This window comes from Marmota flaviventris, chromosome 2, assembly GCF_047511675.1.
Source record: "Marmota flaviventris isolate mMarFla1 chromosome 2, mMarFla1.hap1, whole genome shotgun sequence".
NCBI lineage: Eukaryota > Metazoa > Chordata > Mammalia > Rodentia > Sciuridae > Marmota > Marmota flaviventris.
This window is the reverse complement of record NC_092499.1, coordinates 162185542-162209715: the sequence shown is the minus strand read 5'-3', so window position 1 is coordinate 162209715 and position 24174 is coordinate 162185542. Positions and strand designations below refer to the sequence as shown.

The following is a 24174-nucleotide window of genomic DNA, read 5'->3' as shown; positions in this document are numbered from 1 at the left end:
GTCTGGTGTTACACAGCCTCTTGGGCTGTGTGGTGCATGTATGCCTTTTCTCTTGCTCTTCTGTGATCCTACACAGCACTTGAGATGGATGTGACTTGCCAAGATGTCAGTCAATCTGCTGACCACAAGACATCACCAAGCAAGACTCCACCCTTCAAAACCCAATCCCTTGCATTATTTGGGTGGAATTTTCTATTGAATGTCTTTCTCCTAAATAAATAGAGGGGTTCGGGTTGTGCTCTCTCTCTTGCCTCTTGCCTCCCTTGCTCCCATTGCTTCCAGCATGGGAGCTGACACCTGAGGTCGTAGAGCCATCCCTGATCCCCCAAAAAGATATTTCTGTGTTTGAGTAATTTTTAGTTGCCAGCCCAGCCAGCTGGTGACAGAACCCAAAAGTCATATTTTAAAATCTCCAGAGGAGGGAGAGGGGTGGGAAGGAAGAGGTGGGGATCATGGACTGAAATCAATTTCCATGCATGTAATAAGTTTGTCGGGATGAACCCAACTGCTATGTATAACCATAAAGCTCTAATAAAATAAACAAACAAACAAATAAATAAATAACAAAAATCTTCATATGTCCCAAAAGTCTCACATACTTTATTGGACATACTCTAAATAACTTCACTAAGCACCATAATTTTCAACATGATTCACATATTACGAAGAAACAAGTGCTAAAACACTAACAATTAAAGTAATAACATAATAAAACATTAAAAATCCAGGCATCCATTCTGGTTATTCAAACATTGGAGGAAGAAATGTTTGTAAAACACAAAAAGCAACAGGATGCATAAAGAAAGGAGGCGCACCCGAGGCCAGGGTCTTTTACCAAAGCATTGAGAACACAAACATGAAGCAAAGCACAGGTTCCTAACAGCAGGGAGTAGATGAGTGATGATGGGTACAGAAAGCTGAGAGAGGCAGGAAGGGCTTAGTGTAGGCTAGAAAGGGCCAGGACACAAGAGAACTGTGCTAAGTGGGGGGAAAACAAAACATTCCAGTGGAGAATGCCTAGGGCAAAGGGACCCAGAGTCCCAAGGAAGCCTATCAGTTATCCAGAGCACTGCCTGACTGAAGACAGGAGCATCCCCAGCTTCCATCACTGGAGATCAAGTTGCCTGACTCTAAATATGGATCTAATAGTGTTCAATTCCTTGGACCACAAATTAATAGAAACGCATTCCTCAGGCATGACCTGGAGACTGATCTGTACTTGGCCACAGAGCAGCAGAACTCAGAAACCCAAACCTGTCTGTTAATGAAAATATCAAACGTGAAACCCATAAAGCACATTATTTCCTTATTATTAAGTCCACACCCTTGCTTTCACCCTGAGTAAAGGGCCCTCTGGGTCCTCAACAAATGGTCAAAGAAACAAACAGTATATTTTAAGGACAAAAGAAAGAATTCATCATTGGGGAAACTTGCTTTTTTTTCCTGTATGTTTTTTTTCTAGAAAGTAATGCAAGTATTGTTTTTTAATCTTTCATCTCCCAAGTTTTGAATAATAGCATCAGTTCTTCTTCAAGGATTACAAAACATGATAATCTTCATTAAGAATGTTAACAAATCTAAGGGTTAAACTTCCTCAGTACTGCACAGTCTACAGCTCTACTACAAGTTCTCAGGATGAAAAGACCTGGCCTTGCTCCATACCCGGGAGCTCGAGGATCAGAGCATTTGATCTCTTCCAGATCAAAAGAAACAGGGCATGGGGGAGGAAACGGCCATCCGCTTTTCTGCTTCAGGGCCAAGCCCTACCCTACAGCATGCTGACATGGCCACCTGACCTGAGAAAGGAGAGTGCAGAAATGACAGGCGTGTTGTATTGACCCACAAGCGAGCCCCACTGCAGTGTAAACATAAGCCTTCTAGAACTGGAGCAGGGCAAAGTCACTACTTGCCTTCAAGTTTGTGATTGTTGTTTTGCTTTTCTCCATTTGAATAATGAACTTGGCCTCCAAGTCCTTTTCCCTGCAACACAATAACAATATTGGTCAAGAAAAGAAAAGTTCATTTTTAAAAATTGTTTCATTAACTTTGTACAGACAGGGATTTGTTTTTAAACAGCATCTGAAAAGCAATCCCTCATAGCATTACTATCAAATCCTTATTAATACTATAAGGCATGAAGACACACACAAGAGTGCTACGGTTAAGAACTACGTCTAACAATGTGTTATCAAAATCTATAAGAACTTCTGTGAAGATTTTAATGACAGAGAGAGAGAGAGAGAGAGAGAGAGAGAGAATATGAAATGACAAAAACCATGAAGCACCAAGCCTCATGAAAAACAAACAAACAACAACAACAAAAAAAAAAAAAAAACAGCCCTACCAACCCAGGTACAAAGAAAAAGATACTTTATCCCTCCGCCCAGGATGAAAACTAAGATAAAAACTACAGCAGTCACAACCAGGTACTGGGTACAGCCCCCTCCTCTCACCACCTTTTCACATTCTTTAAAATTTCATTTCCTAGAAAACAGCAGAACAAGAAGTAAAGTAATTGCTACAATTACAATTCTCCAGAATCAATGACCATACATCTATACAGTGGAGTATTATGCCACTCAAAAGGAATGAGGAAGATGTCAACATGCTGATATGGTGCAGTGGCCAGGATACACAGGTTATGAGGAGAACGTAAGGTGGAGAAAAGCACACAGATGGTCCTTGGTTTACAATGGCTTTACTTCCCATTGTTGGACCATACAACAGTATGAAAGCAATATACTTTCAATGGAAACCGTAATTTGCATTTTTAATTGTGGCCCTTTCCTGGGCAAGCAATATGTGGCCCAAACCTCTGGCAATGCTGAGTAGCAGCAGCAAGCTGCAGCTCCCAGGCAGCCACTCAATCATTATGAGAGTGAAAACCACATAAAAATAAAAAGGATGACCTAAGTATTTTTCAAAAGGCTATCTATGGAGAAAGAATAAACTGGAGTATAAGGATGAGAACACACATGGTCTTCTTTTTGTGGTCTTCTCTTCTCCCCCAAGGCCCCTAAGTATCAGGGTGACTTCCAGGTCCATGTGACACTCCATCAAACAGCCTTACCCTTCCTGCCCTACTCAACATTCAGGTACCTAGTCTTGTCCAAACTAACACCTACTGACCTTGAACACATCTCCCCCTTCTGCAGCCACTGTCCCAGTCAAGTCACCACCACCACTTTCTAGTCTTGTCCCCTCCCACCTACACTCTATTCTCTGCTGCCAGAGGGAGCCTTCCAAAATACACATCTCACCATGAAGCATCTGCTTTAAAACCCATCAAGGACTTCTCAGAAACTACAGGATAAGACCAACTCTTATGATCATACCCTAACTCAAATTGTCATTTTAACACTATATTCTGCCTCACCCCCTTTCTCTGGCCAACTCCCAGCCATTCCTCTGGGCTGGGTTCAGACTTCACATACTCTGAAGAGCCTTCACCAAGCACTCTGCTTTATCCTTAGTTAGATGGCCCTTCTGCTCATCTCACCCCTGGACTGTGAACTTAAAAGCGAGGACTCTCAGCCTGTTGAGTTCACACCCTACACCCTTTGGCACAGTGCCTGCAACTCTGACATGGTCATAAATTGATTTCTGCTTGTGCTGGATTGACTGAATTATTAAATGAATGGCTCTTACCCCAGCCTACTCAGCAATGCTCATCCTCTACTACAGGGATCTCCCTACTGGCTCCCTCCCATTCTTGGTTCTTGCCTTTCCACACACTAAGATATCTTCCTATCCACATCCTCAAGCAAGGCTTGCCTCAGGCTCAACGTGGCTCGTCTCCTCCTAATAAACCTTCAGAAATATCCCTCCTACCCCTACCTACCTAGCTCATCCCACTTATGAGGGTTTCATCTTTAATGATATCATGTCTCCAATTCATCCAGAGAAACAAGAACCCAGCTTCCTTCACATCCACACCTGATTCCGCCAAGCACAAGGACAATGCTCACAACCAGTCCTGAGAGCAATGACTTTTAATCCTTCAGCAGAGAACTGTAGAATACCAGGCTCTGAGAGTTCCATGGCCTCAGGTCAATTTCCTCTGACATTTAAGAAACATGGCAAATAAATCTTGACATTTTTCTTATATTGAGGAAAATAAATAATCCTAAAATATTATTTGAACATTGACTTAATAATAGAGCAAAATGAACTATGTCTCTCCCTGGCCACTTTGGTGAATTGGGTTTCTCAACCGAAAAGTCAATTATGGTCCCTTCATATAAATAAGTAATTTATTTGAAAGGCCTGGAAACTAGATCATAAGATGTTACAAATGAGCCTGCTGGAGTAAGGATACTGAGTTATAGATCAATATTGGAGGGTTTCAGGGAGGAAAGGAAAAGATTTAAAATATCCAATCAGGAAAAGAGATAAATTATGTCAGCTCTCAGATATGTGAGTAGGGAAATGTTTATTAGGAAAAAAAATACTATGTTAATCTAAATACTTCAAAAATGTTTTTGAATTATTCAGCAATTCAAATTGATTCCACCCATTCAGCTAATGGTTTTTGGTCACTCCATGATGCACAGCTAAACTGGCAATGCTGGGCTCTCCAAAGTGAGCCATTAGTTTATTTCCCCCCAAGTCCTGAAACAAACCAGCATTCTTCTATTCACCTTAAAAGTTAACATACTATGAACCAATATTTAACTGCCTCCAGTTTGGTGGCAAGACACTCAATAGCAATAATAAAATAAAAAACTATATTTTTAAATCAAGAACTCCACTGGTAACAATATGGAAAGCAACCCAAGCAATACTATAAGTGGGAGAAAGATGAAGTGGTAAAACAGCATGTCAATGGTGATCAAGTTTGCAGCTCAATAAAAGTATAAACAAAGCCAAAAGAATATACACATCTATGCCTCTGAACATTTCTGAAAAGATAAATGGAAAGTCATTTGCAGTTGTAACCTCTGGAGAGAGAGAGAAAGCAGAACCTGGGGGATAAGAAAATAAACATTTCAGTGTTAGAAATACTTTAGCATAATTTGATAGTGCTTTTATAATTAAAATGAGTCATGTAACAATAAAACACCAGCAGTTCCTCAAGCTCTAGGACAAGTCCATGGGACACTCCTCACCTGACAGCCCACCCAGAGCCCTACAGAAGACAAGGCCCCTCTGGCCTTGCACTTCCACCCTCCCCCACCCCCAGGCCCTTGGTCATTCTCTGGCATTGCCTAGTTTTGCCCCTGCCCTTCTCTACCACTCTACATTCCCACCAGGCAAAATGATGCCCAAGATTCAAAACCACCCCCAAGCTCCTTTCTCAGAGAACACTTCTGATCCCTTAGGCTCAAAAAATGACTCAGTTTCTCAGCTCTACTCTATGACACTTCTTTTTATTTTTTTAAGAGTTACAGATGAAACACAGAATGCCCAATTAAACTGAATTTCAAATAATCACCAAACAATTTCTTTGTATAAGTCTGTCCTAAATATTGCATATTACATACTCACACTTCATTTTTGCCTACTAACTCAGACATCATCACCACCTCTCAAAGCCTGTGCACTCATCAGGACCTTCGAAGTTAGATGTACATATATTCACCTCCTACCCAAGCCCAAACTGCATGTGAGTGACACTTCAATAACATGTAGTAGTGGAGGTTTCAGAAACATGTGTCACCTTTATCTCAAAGTCTGGCATCAAACTCAGGGAGAATCACTATATTCCCTGAAGCCCTTTCTTCCTAATGCTACACCTTGTCCTTTCTGGCTGATCCTCAGCACTTGAAACAAGATTATCAAGAGAAGTTAGTACACAACCAGGGACCGTTGACTACTCTTAGGTGCTCTCCATGAAATCATAAAAGCCTTCAGCTTAACTTCTGAGAAAAACCCAGGGGAAAGTATACTGAAAAAATAAATCCTGGAGCGGGTTTTTCAGGCAATCACCCTGACTTCATTTCAGTTTCTCAGAACAGGCCTCACCACACCACACCATGGTCAATTAGGTCAGGAGCACCAGAACTGACATCCTAATACCAACCTTGGGTGGCAGCTGGTAAGAAGTTGGAACTGCCTCCACTCCATTCCCTATGGGCTGTCACCATGGAAGAGTCCAGGCCAACAGTGCTGCCATAGCTCACAGACACTATGAATGGCCTGCTAAATGAAATCCTCAGCTGACCCCTGCCACAGCAGAAGGGAGCTAATAAGGTGAGACTTTTATCACCTTACCAGGCCTGGGGAAGGTGTCATAAACCTAAAAGATTAGGCAAAGAGCCAACTGGTACCAGTTATATGTTGGGATCTGAAGAAAAGCCTCAATCTGAGGAAGTCTGGCATGCAAAATATTCATTAGAGTGTGCCCTTGGGAAAAACCCCTGGGAAAAGGTGGAGACAGAAAAAGGCAGGGCAGAGGAAGAAGCAGAACTGAGACACAGACCCAACAACGGCCTCAGCCAACTCCATGGACAGTTCTGGAGGGGAATGGCCCTTCAGAATTGCCCCAAGTGGGAACAATATGCTGTTCTTTATACCCCTGCAATGAACAGTCAGGGACTAGGCACTGCCTGGAAAAGGGCACACCACAGACCAGATCATCCTTGAGGGGCTAACAGCTGAAAGCTGTGCTAACATCACTGCAGAGGCTGGACAATAAGACCTCAAAAAGGAGAATCTGAACAGCAAACAGCATCTACCACACGGATTCCTCTTAGAAATACCATATAAGCTTGGATTCTACTCAAACTTGGGCGTCATCTGCCCTAATTGGAATGCAAATTTCTAGGGACAATTAGCTTATAATTAAACAAAAAACATCCTCTACAGGCAGCTAGCCATCTTTACCTATTATCATACTGGGACTAGACATTTTATTTCATCATCAGTATTATTAAAATATGAAACATTCACGAATTTGCATGTAGTCCTTGCACAGTGATCATGCTGATCTCTGTTTTGTTTCAATTTAGTACATGGGCCTCCAAAACCAGCAGTTTATTTTTTTTTAATTGACAAATAAAAATAATATATGCTTCAAAAAAAAAAAGAAGAAAAATAAAAGAAACACTATAGATGAACATGTGATGTAGCATCAACAACTCCCCAGCAAAAAGTACCAAGCTGGGGCTACTGAGCAAGGAGGCAGATGGTTTTTTCTTCTTCTTCTTTTGGTTGAAGAAAGAATAGCCTAAGAATCAGAATTGTCTCAATATAAAATGCAACTGCCTTGAGATGTGCAGAATCATCACTGAAGAGATTTAGTCAGAGGCTAGACAATTCCTTATCTGGAACACTGTATAGAGAGATTTATATATTCATTCATTCACAAATATTTACTGAGTGCCTTCACAAGCCAGATAATACTCTTGGTATAGGGATAAAGTGGCAAACCATACAAAGGCTCAGTTCTCATGTACTCCGCATTTCGGTGAGACATTGGGGAAAATAATAATAATAAAAGCAATAATACAATGTCATTTTAGATAATAATAAGGGCTACAAGGATATAAGAATGGGTGCCTTGGAATAGGACTGACAGGCAAAGGGAGGCAAGCAGCCAGAAAAGAAGTCTGAAAGGGGGTGATATGTGAACAAAGACTTGAATGGACAGAAGCCAGGGGAAGGGCATTCCAGGTAAAGACAATGGCAAGGAGCCAGCCAGAGGCTTTGGGGAAAGGATAAGAAGACCATAGTAAGTATAGAAGAAAGGCAAAAATGGAAAAGCCTTAAGGCAAAAGCCAATCATGTCAGATCTTCCAGACTTTGGCTAAAATGGCTAAGACTTTGAAACTGAAATGTGATAGGAGGCCACTGCACAGAAAGGCTTTGCATATAGCAAAAATCACATTTACATTTTTTTAAATACCACTCTAACAGCTCTGCATAGACTCTAAAGGGATGAGAATAGAGCAAGGAGATCACAGCTACACATACAAGCGATGCTGGCCCAAAACTAGAGAACACAGATGTACTCAAGACAACTGGGCCACTTCTGTGATGCCCTAGACCTGATGACCAATAGCCAGAATCATCTGGAGAGCTTCAGCTCAGACCTAACAAATAGAACTCTCTAACATAGGGATTCAGGAGTATGTTTAACCATCTAAAAGATTCTAATGATTCACCAGGTTTGGGAACCACTGCAGTGATTAAACTGCAGTGCTTCCCTGAAGAATTGGAATTTTATAAAGCTTAACTGCCTCTCAGCTCCTTCTGAGATGGTATTTCAGTAAACAGTGGTCTCATCCCCTCTTCTAAATAAAGCTCAATGCCCCTAACCCCAATTTCAGAACAAAATTTCACAACAGCACCATGTCTTTTGGGCTCTCACTTTTGACTTCCAGCTGGGGCTTCTCTTCTGGACCCTAGAGCAGGAAAGTTCTTTTAAAGAAGGTACACAACTATAACCTCTCTAAAGACCAAGAGAGAAGTCAATTCATTACATGTAACAGATGCCTTACTCAGGTCATGAGAACTTAATTCTGACATGGAACCCTGGTCCTAGTTGAAAAGAACTGATAGACAGTTAAAGAACTTTATATGTTACACCTAAAATTAAAAAGAATTAAATTTTGCTGCTCAAGGCTAAAGATGATATTTTAACAGGGAACTTTGGATACTCTTCTACAGGGAAGAAAACTGGGGGTCAAGATGGTAAAGGGTTTGAGAGTCAAGATGAAGTTCAGGGAAATAGAGCATGTGAAAAGAAATGGACTCAGAAGAGAGTAAGAGACTCAGCCTATGACCTCAACTTACAGAGAGTCACTGAAGCCCAGGAAAGTTGCATGACTTACTCACAGTTTGTTCCTATGGAGTAAGTGTTGCAAAAAGTCACAAGAATTAAGCAACTTCAAAGCCATAGAGAACTACTGAGGGTAAAGCTAGTGCCCCTCACTTGACTCAACTACATCATCCTGAAGGTGGGAGTTACAGCTCCCACAGGAACATAGTGGGCCAGTCAGTAATTAAAGGCATCACAGGAAGATTACTCCAACAGGCCAAGTCATCAAATGTATCAGGCCCTGGATGGGGAAACATGAAGCCCATGTAGCCTCATCTTCCACCACAAAGCCAGCAGCATCCGAGGTCCCACATTCCTAACTATTCCTTCTTGTCAGCCTCATGAAGACCTGCCTCTGGCCTTGCTCACTCTGGTCCTCCTGCCTGGAATGTACCTTTCTCCTCCAATTGACTTATACTTCAAAGCCTATAAATGTGTCTTCTTCTCCAGAAAGACTTCCCAGATCCCTCCCTGCCACTATATTTTGTGTGACAGTCCACAACACCCCACAGCAATTACTTTAGACCTGCTGACTATGGGGAAGCTATATGGTTGTCTTCCATTCTTTATTTACCAGGTATAGGAATCTAGGAGCCTCCTAGATAAAGCCTAGTATTTTACACATCTCATGATACCAAGCACTATTCTGATGTAAAGGAAGCACTGGAACGAATGTATTTTGGTCGTTTTCTCTTATTCAGCCATATGCACTAGACACAGTCCCAAATATTAATATCTGACTCTTGAAAGACAGACCACATTCATGTAACTTTTGTTACCACAGACTGTTATAACTATTCTACTTTATTATTGGTTACTGTTGTTAATCCTTACTGTTTCAAATTTATAAGTTCAACTTTATGATGGGTATGTATGCATACAAAAAAATAGCATATATAGGGTTTGGTACCATTCTTGATTTCAAACATCCACTGGCTTCTGGGAATATATGTCCCATGAATACAGGGGAGATGGCTATATCTGGTAAATAAAGAATGAATGAAATACTTGTACTGAAAACAGGAGACTTTTCTTGAACTTAGGCACTTAAGCTAATGCTTTCAAAGTTTAGTGTCCTTTTAAAATTTTTAAATAAAGACACATTCTCCCCATAAGCATCAGATAACTTGGCAGATGTTAACTCCATAAGAAACAAAGCTCTTGCCTCTTCCTACAGATTCACAGCTTTGACCTTGACTCCAGGACCAAGTCATAGGGGATTCTGTCTCCTCTGGACTCACAAGAAAAACAAGGAAGCGCATATGCCCATACTACTCTGATATGCTCCCCCCAAACATACAAGCATCAACTCATTTCAAAAAGTGGAAGCTCAAAAGAGATAGTATAGATTTCAACACTTGAAGTACAAGAACACTGATTTCCAGTGTTCAGATATTAAATCAACTATTCAATGCCCCGAGACATCCTAGTGTAGTGCTGCAGTGCCATGAAACACAAAGAAATGTGTTTTCTCAGTCTTCATCCACGCCATCACTACAACCTTCCTCCAAATTTATCTCTATCTTAGAAAAATGTTCTTAGTGACAGCTTTTGGGGAAAAAATACAATAACTTGGCCTGTAAAAAGGAGACTGATTCCTTTTACAATATCACCTCCTAAATATACCAGTTAGGGGAGAGGCCCTGGTATAAATTCAAACTGAACTGAGGGACTTTTTCTTCAAAAGACTTCACTGCCAGTCATGGGGGAAGAGATGAGATCTTGGTTTCCTGTAACTTTTCCCTCCAGCACAGCACCTAACATCTATGTTGCCAAGCACAGAGGTTTAACAATGGAGGAAGAGGGAAGGGCACTAGGTTTAGGGTTGAAACCTTAACTCTTAGCAGCTTTGGGACTTTGAGCACAATATATAACTTAGCTGGCCTTGGTTTTCTCATCTGTATAATGTTCTTGAATAACACCTATTACACACAGCTTCTCAAAAAGTACTCATTGCACAGCAGTGCTGTGGTTAATAAACTAGCTGATGTACACTCTTGCTGAAAGATGTGATAGAAGAAAGCAGGCAACAGGAAGCCAGGCACAGAGCAGATATTCAACCAATGCATTCATTTCCATCACGAAATCAAGGCCCAACCATTTATCCAACCAATGTTGATTGTGTCACTACTGTGTTCCAGTACTGTCTGAAGCAGTGGGGGTATACCAGTAGACAAAACCAACCAAAAGCCCTGTCCTCAGGGAGCTCACAGGCCAGCAGATACATTCATTTTAACATGACCTTTCCAAAAATAGGTAGAAATGAGAGGGAATCCAGAGAAAACACTTGTCAAAGTTTTTAGCCAAAGCCCTCATTAATGAAGAACCATTATATAGCTGATCTTATGAAGATCTTTCCAAGTTTTGTTTATGAAAATGTCGTCTTCATTCACATAATCCTGAGGGCACAGTTCAAAAAAAAAAAAGAAAAGATTATCAGAAACAAAAAGGTTCTTTATTTTTAAATACTTGTGAATTATGTCTGCTTGTTCTAACTACATGCTGACTGTCCAATCTAAGGGCACATGATGCATACTACATCCTTCTGTCACTTCCCCAAGGCAAGCTTGCAGTGCTCACTCACATATTAAATTAGAGAGAACCACTGCAGCCAGAGGCAGGAATAGGTCGATGGACAAACACATATGTCTCTTCTTTATGAGACTCTGTGAGAATACAGAGGCATATAGTCATGGCCAGTGCCCTTTGATGGTCCATGATTACTCCATATGCATGAAACAAAAGGCTGGATGAACCTCTGAACTGGCTTTTGGGCATGGGAGGTCAGACCAAGGAGAGACCTGGCTTCTATTGGTTTCCAAGTGAACAAAGTTGGACCAAAAAGGAAGTCCAAGCACATTTTTTTATATTAAAGAAGGGTAGGTCAGCAGACCTTTCCTTTATAGGATATTCTTTGAACACTGAAATGAACCCACTGCCTTCCTCAGTGCCTGATGGAGCACTGCTTAACAAAGACCTGCTCCTTGCCCTCCCCAGCTCAGCTTACACTCCTTTCAGATTATACCAGTCAGACAGGGAACAGCAGTTCTCACCAGAGATTTCAGAGGAGACTGCTCAACACAATAGAAAAAAAAAAAAAAGCTGGAGAAGCCACACTCTGCACATGTTCATCTAGCCCTCACCTGAGAAACATCAGGACATTACTAAAGGAGAGCCTATTGCTGCTAACCATTACCCAGGGATACCTGATATCATAGAGCAATGCAGATCCAGTTGCTTGCGCAGTAAACCAAAGCTCAGCAAGGACTCCAACCCAAGAATTCTCCAACTCTGCTACACACAGGAACTTCTCGGGTGCTCTAAAAGCCCTGATGCCCAGCCTGCACCTCAAACCAACTAAATCTGACTCTGAGATGGGAAGCAGGCATCTTCTGGGAAGGCTGAATTCCAGTGTCCTGTCCTCTGTTTCCCTACTTGTCCTTTAAGTGTTTCAGAAAGACAAACTGTAGATCACTCTACAATCAGATGTCACTACCAAAGCCCACAAGAGAAAACTCACTGTGATATAGGCTTGCACAAAATCAAAGGAGAGAGAAAAAGAAGGACCAAGCCTGCAAAGAACAAGCTTCACAGAAAGTGCAGGGCAAGCTTCAGAACCCCAAGATCCAGTTCCAGTTTCCAAATCTCTAACTGACCAGCACTTTGACAGCCTACTCAGCCTGTCTACCTACCCCTAAAATGACAGCAAGTCTTGCCTAACTCTACCACTAACCTGACCAGGATGGGCAATGAATGACCAATCTTCCACATAGCAAACAGTTGCCCAGAATAACCAGCTGGTAACCAGCATGGTTTATGAAACTACCTTCCAGAGCTGTATCTTGGAGAAGGCCCAGATTCTTAGCTGTTATCTGCTCCCTAGAAATACCAATGTCTGGATCTTTGTGGCAACCAGGACAAGACCAGCTTTTCTACACATCCCATGAAAGGCTGCTTGTGTCTCAACAGAGGAAAAGCAAAGACCACTCAGAGAAACCTCACCAAAATACTGAAAATGCTAATACTGTAGGAGTGCATAAGGGATAATGACAAAAAGTAAATAAAAAGTTTAAATGAGAGGCATTTTAAAATATTCATTCTAAACCAGAAGTTTCAAAATGGCACCCCAGGACTAGGACCAATGCTTTAAAATGTCTGTAATTAGTTGACAATATTTTAAAAGTCAGGTTTTACATAGAACCTGGATTTCTGATCTCTCTTGAAACACTGGTAACAAGGATGGTAGGATATGGCCCCCCTGTGTCCATGTTCCAAAGGAGAGTGGGGGAGGGGGAAGGAGTTGTACAGTGTCTCCCCAAAAGGAGTGCTCAGATCCCCAAGGCAACCTAGCCCACTCTGTTCTCCCAGTCCGGTACTCCAGACATGAGAGTGGGGGCCTCTACAGGAAACCCAGAGACAGGAGAAGGGACTAATGCCTCTAATGGTAAGACACTACTTAAATGACTAACTGGCAGCATCTCTAAAAGATCTGACTGTGGTTCCTTGAGACCATCACCATGCACTAGCTGGTGGATTTTATTCTTTTCTCCCATTCATGGTGCCTGTAAGGGACAGAGAGCAATGAAAACACTGGCTGATGTGATAAAAACAATCAAGCTGCTTTTTACAAGATAAAATCCGATATAACCCAGTTGGAGCCAATAAGTTCAGGTTTTCTAATTTCTTATTTAGGGTTTATTAAAGAAGCCACCAGGGAAGGGGTGTTCTCTTTCTCCCTCATTTCCTTCTGTCTTTTCAGTGTGAGCTGTATCTCCCTAACTTTCACTCCATCTGAATCTGTGACAGTATTTTCACCTTCTGATGCCATCGAGGTGTGTAATGTCTGAAGAAGGAAGCTGCCAATCCCCTGGGGCTATAAATCTGAAACAATATTATCAGGTTCTGAACACTCAACAATTCATCCCAGATTCCTGGCAATTGAATATACTACCACAACTTACAGGTAGAAATAAAAGAAATAACCTGTCATCAAGCCAGAATGGCCTGAGGTAAGAAAGCCATTTGATATCACCAGTGTTTTTTCCAATAAAACAGAGACCAACAGTACAACAGGTCTGGCCTCATTTCTGTGGCTCAGCTGACCAAACAGTCCTTGCCCAACAGAGCAAGACCCTTAGGACACCATATCAGGGCAAAGGAAGTCAGTCTCAAGTTGCACCTGGCCAAACAGCTACACCTCTACTAAGTGGACCTCATTTCAAAGGCAGGCAGGGGATGGAGCTAACATAATGTGTGGCGCTCATCGACTGAGGCCAAGAGGCCTCATCTTGAGATAACAGGATGACATCATATGCACAGTCCCACTTCTGTTGACTCAAGTCCTCAATTCTCAAGTGTCACCTTCCAGTCTTTTATGATTAATCATGCCTTTTCATTCAGCCTCCTTTCTCCTGCAACCGACACTTGCTCTGAGCTCCCCTCATGCTTCAGCATTCCACTTCCTTTGCATTTTCTAAGCTTGACAACCCCAGTTCAGCCCTTCTAATAGGAAGCTCTCCAACACAAAGAGGTCCTTAGCTTCCTTCAGTTACACAGAAAAAGGACTTTAGAACATGGGCCTCTGAAAATAAACAAGCAGAGAAAATCACATCACATAGAGGAATCAAACGGCTGGTATCAGCCTCGCAAGTGCAATATTAATGTGCAACCAAAATGAACTTCTTTCAAGTCCTCGAATAAGGCCTCTGGACCTCCCCCAAACTGTCCCTCTACCACTCATGCTTTTTGGCTCAACCCCACTTTTGCTGTCAGCTAATATGTCTCCCTCCATGATCCTTCCCTGATGCTGCAAGTCTCAGACCCCAATTCCATGTTTTCACAAGACCTAGACAACAAAGGCTAGGCCTTCCTGGCTCATACTCCACTGTACCCCTGACTGCAGCACGGCAGTTTTTAAAGGTTATGGAGGGCTCTCCAACATCAAAACTATTTTCATACTGATACCTGGACACTCTTTTCCTTTTTCACTCTTATCTTGCTAATGGCAAAGAAACAGGTGCCTATGTTTTCCTGTGATTTAGTTTAATTTTTAATATGATAAACACAAATTTACCATAAAGCCAAAGTTCTTTAGGGTCAATAAATTTTGAGAGTTTAAGGGATCTCAAAATCAAAACTTTGAGACCTGCTATACTTGCACATACTCAGCAATGTATTTAAATACTTTGTGAATGATAAGTCAATCCATCAATCAGTCAATGGTAGATGGAACTTCTTTCTAGCAATTTTTATGAAAGTCACTTCTTATGAAAAAGAGAAAGAAAGAAAAGATTCCCAGGAATCAGTCCATTCTCTCTTGGCCAAGAAGGGAAAGACACAGAGTTGGGGAACAACATGTGAGAAAAAGCCAGGACCACCAATGTCCAGATTTCACACTGTCTGCAGCTTGTCTTGGTGTAATGAATTCTATACTCTGGATTGCTTAGAAATTGGCCAAGATCATTTTACCCAGCCAGCACCTCCAGGTACTTAGGAGTTGTCATCCGTTCCTCTACCCCAACTTCCTTCTTGGCAGTCACTATTAATTCGACCCCTTAATTCTCTCTGGAACCCTTCAGGATATAGCTTAGAGGTCCCTTCCTGCAGGCAGATTTCCTGGCTCCTTCTCCCCAGTCTGGATCAGGTCCCTCTGGTATAGGTTCTTAACAGAAGTGTTTGTTGTTGTTGTTGTTATTGTTGTTGCTTTTCTATGATGTCAATCACCCTAACTAGATTGGAAGCTCCAGAAGAACTAGAAAGTGACTGGTCTTGCTAACCATGATATCTGAGCACCCAGCACAGACAGGTGAGCTATGATAAAGGAGTTGATAAATGATATGTACATGTTGGGGTGTTTAGTTTGGTATATAGATGACTGATGGTATTTGAGTGGTTAGGCAGTTGACTGGCTGGGTGAATGGTTGAGTAAATGGGTGGGTGGGGACAGGAAATGGGTATATAGATGACTGAATGAATGAGTTGGGCAAATGGTAAGAAGTGGATGGGTGAGTAGATTCATTCTGATGACAATGTTCTAGTTCAGAACTATCTTTGCTCAGTTTCATATCATAGGCCTCCCACACGCCTCTGGAAGCTGGTGGTCTCACTCCCAGGTTTTACATTATACAAATCTCATTGTGCTACACCTATTTGCAAAGTGGGTCCCGCTACCTAAAGAATCAGCTTACAGTTAAATAATTTTTAGAAGAATGAACAGGAACAATAATAACGTCCAAAGTGCACAACTGGTAAAATACTCTGGAACTTCGTAGCTCTCCACTTTCCTCTTACCACCCACCTGAAGTTCGATACCTTGCATTTCTCTAATCACAGGCCAGTTTAGAGCCTCTGAATGTGTCCTCAGTCATGGGCACACTCTCTAGGATGTTTCTCTTGCCCTCAGAAGGAGCCACTAAACAACTCCCCACCCCCACACTGCCATGCCTTGAAAGCAACATTACTACCTAGAGAACTTGTGAGGCTTTCTTTGTTTCTGTTGTTTCAACAAGATCATGAGCTACTTAAGAAACAGAAATCATACTCTTATTCATTCCTGGCCAAAGAAAAGACTCAGGGAATGTTCAATGGCTGAAAGATGACAAAGTCACCAAGAAAACACTGTTCTTCATCATGCTAGGCCTATTTGGACCTCAAAGCTCAACTTCCCCCATAACATGATGCATGCAGGCTTAGGCTAATACTGATCTTCCTTTTTCCAAAAACTCACTGTTCCATATCATCTACACAGCAGAACTGAGTACTTGGTGAGAAGTGGACTCTGTCCATTCTTTATTGTATTATGTAAGATTCTAGTCCACATAACCATAGTACTCATGAAAATCCTAAGAGACAAGACAAAATTATAATAGTTAACAATGGACTGTGACTACTCTGTTCAAGCACTTCACAGTCATTAATTCCTTAAGCCCTCACTATAACCTTATAAATAAGGCATGAGTATCCTCATTGCACAGGTGAAGCAAGATGAGATCAGAAGATCAATAACACATATAAAATTATGTAGGTGGTTGGTACCAATGCCAGAACAAAACTTTAGAACCACCTGATAATCTTTCCTTTTCCATTCAGGCCTACATCACATCCTTCCCTGTGCATGAGCATGATGAAAAGTTTGAGATCACAGGGCAGTGAGATTCCCAAAGAAATTTCACTGATTTAATTAGGCTGCAGTCCAAAGCCAAAAGTAGTAGTTTCCCACAGGCAAAAAGCATTTAATGTCTGCTAAATGGATGAATAAATAAACAAATAGATAAGAAACAGCAAATCAATAACTACAAACATGCTTCAAAGGCTAAGAAAATGTATCAGGTTTATCCAGTACTGATTAATGATAGCTGCTCCTCAAAAATCAAAGTATACTACAAGGAAATAGAGGAAAGATGGCACAAGAAAAACAACCACAAAATTCTGACTCTTCAAAATCAAAAGAGAAAGGAATTACAGCCAAGATCAAATCAAAGACAATCAAATCAATATCACGAGCACTTGATGTGCCAGGAAAAGAAAAATAAATCCTTCCCACTGATTCATCAATTCATTTATCAGTCATCAGAAAATCTGAAAACTATTTGTTAGTAGAAGTTCAGTATAAGTTATACTGGAATTACACTGGTGGAAAGCCAGCCTTTAGACTGTTCCTACTTCTCTCCTTTACCATCCTCCTCCTCCTAACACAGGCCACTGACCTTATCAGACACTGATAACATCAGCCCACATCTCTCCAGCTCACCTTCAGTGGTTGTCCACTGCCAACAGAATAAAAGCTATTGTTCTCAGTGCCAAATGGAATTTACAGGTCACTTAGGTAGAAGCTCTTTCCTGACATCCTAGTCTGGTGATCAGCCCAGCAAAAACTAAGCTTCGCCAAGTGGCCTCACATCTTGCCTCCCCAACAAGACACATCCCGCACTGCTCCTCTACTCAACCCCTCTGGTCACTGGCTCTCTGGTCTAAGCTTCCTGAGGGCAGAAATCCATTCCATACTCTGTGCCTAATACGACACTCTGCTCTTTGTTTGGTCAATAATGCTTGCTTAGTGAATTGTCATATGAATGATCATGATCATACACATTCACGCCTCTTGCTCAAATCATCCTGTGTCCATTTTTTTGAGTTTTTTTGTTTTGTTTTGTTTGTTTGTTTTTGTTTTGTTTTTTGATATTGCACTCAGGGGCACTCAACCACTAAGCCACATCTCCAGCCCTCTTTTATATTTTAATTAAGAGACAGGGTCTCACTGAGTTGCTTAGCACCTCACTTTTTTTGAGGATGGCTTTGAACTTTCAATCCTCCTGCCTCAACCTCCAAAGCCACTGGGATTACAGGCATGTGCCATCACATCCAGCTCTGTGTCCATTCTCACCCGCTTAAGAGTCCATTACCCACCAGCAGCCAAAGTGACCTTTTGACAACATAAGTTAGATGAGTGCACCCATGTTTATACCCCTCCAATGGCCCCAACATTACTTATAATAAAAATCTAAGACCTTTCCATGGGTTATTAGGACCTACATGACCCACCACATGCCCCTCCTCATTGCACTCAGGACTTATGAGCCTCGTAGTATCCACTGAATATTCCATGTATACTGCTGCCACAGGGCCTTTGCAATTGCTGTCATTTCTGCCTAGAACATTCTTCCCACATACTCCCACAACTCACCACCTTACCTCTTTCATCAGTATCACCTACACAAGGTCCTTCCCTGACCACTGTTACCTATGGTTATCCACCCTTTTAATGTGCTTTATTTTCCTTATAGAACTCTGACCACCTGCTACTAAATTATAATCCTTTGTTTACTCACTAGGCCTATGCTGTCCAGCAGGGCAGTTATTAGCCACATGTAGCTTCTGAACATTTGAATTGTGGCTAGTCAAAACTGAGTTGTACCATAAGTATAAAACATATACCAGATTTCAAAGGCAGAGAAAAAAAAAGGAATGTAAAATATTTCATTAATACTTTCATATTGATTACATGTTGAAATTGCAATTTTTTTTAAATACTGGGTTACATTAAATAAAGTTAATTTCATCCATTTCTTTTCTCTTTTTTAATGTGGCCAACAAAAAAAACTAAATTAGATTTGTGCCTTACATTGCAATTCTACAGCCGGGCACAGTGGCTCACCCCTGTAATTCCAGAGGCTATCAAGGCTGAGACAGGAGGATCACAAGTACAAAGCCAGCCTCAGCAATGGCAATGCACTAAGCAACTCAATGAGACCCAGTCTCTAAGTAAAATACAAAATAGGGCTGGGATATGGCTCAGTGGTTGAGTGCCCCTGAGTTCAATCCCCAGTACCCCCTTCAAAAAAAAGCACTATAATTCTACAGACTGGTATTTTACAGAAATAAGCTCCCCAGGGGCAGTCACTTTATCTGTCCTTTTCACCAATTAATCTCCAAACTCTAAACAGAACCCTATACACAGAGATGCTCATTAAAGATTGGATAACTGAAAGATCCTCTTCTTGCTGTGAATCTTCCCATCTTACAAGATCTAAGTTAAGCAACGTTCCTTCTAGAAGCCTCTTGGGATTGTCCAACTTGACACTTATCCCCAGGACCTAGGACAAGGGCCAGAACATTTGGACACTCAACAAGTCCATTAACTCAGCAAACGCTAGTTCAGCATCCACCACAAGTGGTTGTTGTTATGTGTCATCTACCTCATTTAATTGTCACAGTAACATAGGAGGAGGAGGAAAGGAGTAGACTATCAGACTTGTGTTTTAAAAGGAGGATCTGAGGCCAAGAGAAGTGAAACAATATACCCAATAAGCAATACACAAAATGAGCAAGTGGCAGACCCAGAATGCAAATCCATGTCTTCCAGCTTCAGCCCTTGGCACCTGGCCCTCCACCCAAGGGCCAGGCTGGCAGCTGGCAGACAGCATCACACCCACAGAGATGATCTGGTTGGCCTACATAGTAGACTGTTTGCTTGTTTGTTTTAGCTATAATCTTTGCCAAAATCTGAGATTTTAGGGATTTTAACAGTCCAGGTTTCCATTTTCATTCAATACTTGAACACCTGCTACACGCCAAGTACATCAAATATAATCCAAGAACAAGATAGAAATGGCTCCAATGCTCATAGAGGGGTTCAGACAATAAAGCATCAAGTAATGAAAATATATAAGATACCAAATTGTGATAAGTACTATAAAAGAGAAAAGACGGAAATAGGGGATAGAAAATGCCAGGGGTAGAGGATGTCATTTTCAATGGGTTAACTGAGGAAGCCCACACTGAGGAGATGACATTTGGATAAAATTCTAAGCAGGGAAAGGGCAAGATGTGTAGACATCTAGGAAAGAAAGACCTCCAGCAGACAAAATGGCAAATGCAGAGGTGGTGAACGGCACCACAGGTTAGAACAGAGAAACACTATCTTTCCAGAAACAGAGTACAGAAAAAATGGACACCTTCCTTTTGATGGTATAGAACTGCAGCTGGAAAGTGATTCGCAGTCAGTACTTACAGTTCCCAGCCTTCCCTGCATCCAGGCATAGCCATGTGACTAGGTCCCACCAATGGAAGGTAAGCATTAGGGAAGTATGTCTCCTCCATTAGCACAAAAAAGTGGGTGTGTCCTTTCTACCCACTCACCCTCTTCCACTGGCTAGACAGAGATGACAGTTAGGCACCAGAAGATGGAAAAAGACACCTGCTAACTGGGAAAAATTACAGTTGTGTGCTTACCGGAGCAAAAAATAAACTTCTTTGGTTTCTCTAGTTCTAAGCCACTAAAACTAAATTTGTAACAAAAGGTCTACCATGCCCTCTTACTTCGCCAATTCTGAGGCTGAGACTCTCCTGCCATTTATCCTTTCCTCTGTGCTCAAAGCTTCTAATTAGGAATTACTCTAGGCATTGAGTTTGTGGCTTCTGTACTACAACTGGACTAATTCTGTCTGAATCCAATCCTTGACACAGGGCTGAGACCTGTCTTCCCACACTCACTCTGAACTCTAACCCTTTCCACCCATCAAGGATTAATCTCCACATGTCTTTTTCATTTGATTCATGAGACTGAACAATTAATTCCTCCATGGTGTTAACAGCTCAAAATGTCTATATATACTCCAACAAAGAAGGTATAATTCCTCAATCCTTTGAATGCACAGAGCTATTCTGGGAGAAATATAATATTACATCAATGTAGGCAAAGTTGGCCTATATTGGCCTAATAACAAAAAAAGTTTAATTAAGAATGACAACTAAATGCACTGTGGAATCTTAGACTAAATCCTGGAGCAGATAAAAGGCATTATTAGGGCAATTTAAGAAATCTAAATAAAGTCTGTACATAAGTCAATAATATCATGTCAATGTTACTCTCCTAGCTTTAATCATTTTACTATAGTAACAGAAGATAATCATATTTGGGGAAGTTAGGCAAAAGGTAGAATAAAACTCTACTATTTTTAAAACTTGTAAATGTTTCAGAATGAAAAGTTAAAAACTTTCAAAAAGAAGACGACAACAACATGATAACTGAAAGAAAGGCATCTTAGTTAAATCATATCACATGGACACCAGGTGTACTGACAGTTTTCTCACAACTGCCCTTCTATTTGATGAAGTAGAGACGGCTCATATGAAAACATTAGCTTTAGGAAAAGGAAGAAAACAGACAAAAATCCACTTTCAAAAGCTTTATCTCCACAATTTTTTTTTTCACTTTTGAGCTAGTCTTCATCACCTTGAATCACTGTCTTCAAAGTTCCCTGAAGAACTTTTTTTGTTTGTTTGGTACTGGGGGATAGAACCAAGGGGCATTTTACCATCAAGCTACACACCCATCCCTTTTTATTTTTTATTTGAGACATGGTATCCCTAAGTTGCTGAGGCTGGCCTCCAACTTTCAATCGTCCTATCTCAGCCTCCTGAGTCACTTGCATATGCACTACCAATGCCTGGCCCTGAAGAACTTTTGTAAGTCTCACTCCTATGGAGCTCACCAAGACCCCAAGTAGAATCACTGTGATTACTTAGACTCTGTTAATAAGACCCAGAAAATAAGAATCAGCAGAGCAACCTGCCGCAGTCTGGCTGGGCACAAAATAACCGAGCCACCACACACCTTGTAGATTCAAACAGCAACTCTTTATTCTCGAACTGTCACCGGCACTCTACACGCACATTCTGGGGAAAATTCCACCTCCACCGGGCTCTGCATCCCAAATACTCTCTGAATCCAGCGAGAACTCAACGGGAACTCAAGGAGCAGGCGCCTGAGGCAGCAGGATATGCCCTATTCCCAGCAGGATCCACCTTAAACCTGGAACCGCCCTAAACCCGGATCCGCCCTGGTCCTTGAGCAGGGTCACCTTTCTCAAACATTCATGCAATGTCACTGCAAATGACCTGGGTCCAAGGCAAGCCCATTTCCACAATGGAGAGTCCTCCCTCTAAGCAACATTGGGTAGGCTGACAAGGAAATTGCCATGCGTCATTCCTACTTGGCTATGGCTCTCAGCAGCAACCAGGTGAGACATCACAAGCCATCTCATAGTGCGTTCTAAACACATACTCTAAAAAGTTTAAAATTCTCATTCTAAGCTTGATTAATCCTCTTTGGGATCTCAAGCAATCTCCTCCAACATCACCTACCGCCCCACATTCTGCTTCTCAGAGGAAAGAAATGACATTCACTCTATACCACCCTAATTTTAGTGTCTCTCTTATTTTCAAAAATCAAATTTCCCCAACTTGTCTGGATAACAAATTCACTACACCAGTGTTTTTCAACTGCAGATCATAAAATCAATTTAGAGCGTAACAACCACATTTTTAAAAAAAATATAAAATAGTAGAAAGTAGAAAGTATCAGTGTGCATTGACCTGATAAATGTCTTGCTGCTTCTATACACAGTTCTGTACAGCTTTCCAAAACACAAAACTCCTGCATTTCCAATAATATGACAAATCTTTTTTCACTAAATAAGAGGGGGCAAATATCTTAAATGAATCTTATATTCACAATAACTTTTATTAGAAAATCTGAGATGTATTTCCATGGGGGGCAAATCCTGTGGCAAACTGAAGTCAGAAACTTTTCCTGCAAAAGTATCCTTCCCTGAGATACTTAATTAATGAGAAAAAAAATAAAACATTGCAGTGCATAAACTAAGCAGATGCCACCTTAACAAAGTAAATCAAGGTCACTGTCACCTGTAATAAGATTGTGGATCAGTGGTAGAACACTAACATAGCATGTGTGAGACACTGGGTTCAATTCTGAACACCACATATAAATATATAAATAAAATAAAGGTCCATCAATGTCTAAAAATTTAAGGAAAAAAAAAAAGAAACTAACATGCTGGTTTCATGTCACCCACTTCCCAAACCATATGAAGGAAACAAAATCACTTATCTGGTATTCTTGCCAAAACTGTATAACCTCAATTTAAAACATCAGAGAAATCCAAAATGAGGATCACGAAAAAAATCAAGTGACCAGTTCTCTTCAAAAATCAAGGTCATGAAAAATAAGGAAATACTAAAAAATTGTGACATACCAGAAGATACCAAGAGACATATCAACTAAATAAAATGATCCTGGACCAGAAAAAGGACAATAATGGGAACTTGTGAAATCTAAATAAAGTTTAATTTTTTTAAAAAAAAATTGTACCACTATTAATTTCTTGATTTTGGACCCTGTGCCATGTAAAACATTAATATTAGGGGAAGATGAGTAATGGGTATATAGAACTTTGCATCATTTTTGCAACTTAAGTCTAAAATTACTTCAAAATAATAAAAAAAAGTTTTAAACACTTTTTCTGAGGCAAGGTATTCTATCACATAAATATATAAATAAACACAGCAGAGTGTTGTACCTCCAATTCTCTAACTCAAGAGATAAACATAACAGAGCATTGGGTGTGTAATGTACATGTAATAAACTTAACACAGGGAAAGAGCTGAAGCTGTCATTCTTTACCCAGGTTCCTCACCAGCTCTTCCATCTCTCCCTTCTTCTTGTATCTAACAGGAGGACTAGTAGGATTCCCTATTCCCCTCATAGGCAATAATGTGAGGCATACTAGTGCTGAGGCTATGGATTCCTAGTTTCTTGCAAACATCCACACAAAGTGCAAGGTGTACAGAGGGTAGGAGAGAGGCAGTTATTGAGGCAACAAATATTTCCTGAATGCCTCTGTTCTTCCAGACACTGGTTAGGCCCTGGGAAAACAGCCACGAACAAGATCCATGCAGTTACTGGCTCTCATGGAGTTAACAAAGAGGAGGAACAGGCAAACAAAACTACATACGTGTGTACACCATGTATAAATTCAGATAATGATAAATGCTGCAAAGCCAAAAAGCCAGACTAATCTGATACAGGCTTCTTGGAAGAAGTGACATTTGAG

The 24174-nt window shown here is 41.0% G+C and overlaps 1 protein-coding gene and 1 pseudogene across 2 annotated transcripts in view; both read right to left on the bottom strand.

Annotated features, from left to right (window-relative positions):
* Positions 1 to 24174, bottom strand: part of Kif16b (kinesin family member 16B) — a 300714-nt gene that overhangs the window by 263190 nt on the left and 13350 nt on the right. For both annotated transcript variants that reach the window (XM_027921573.3, XM_071608712.1), the window contains exon 2: positions 1911 to 1980. In XM_027921573.3, the coding sequence (XP_027777374.1) occupies positions 1911 to 1980 (70 nt within the window). The remainder of the gene's footprint in view (positions 1 to 1910; positions 1981 to 24174) is intronic.
* Positions 6873 to 6969, bottom strand: LOC114081297 (U6 spliceosomal RNA; annotated as a pseudogene).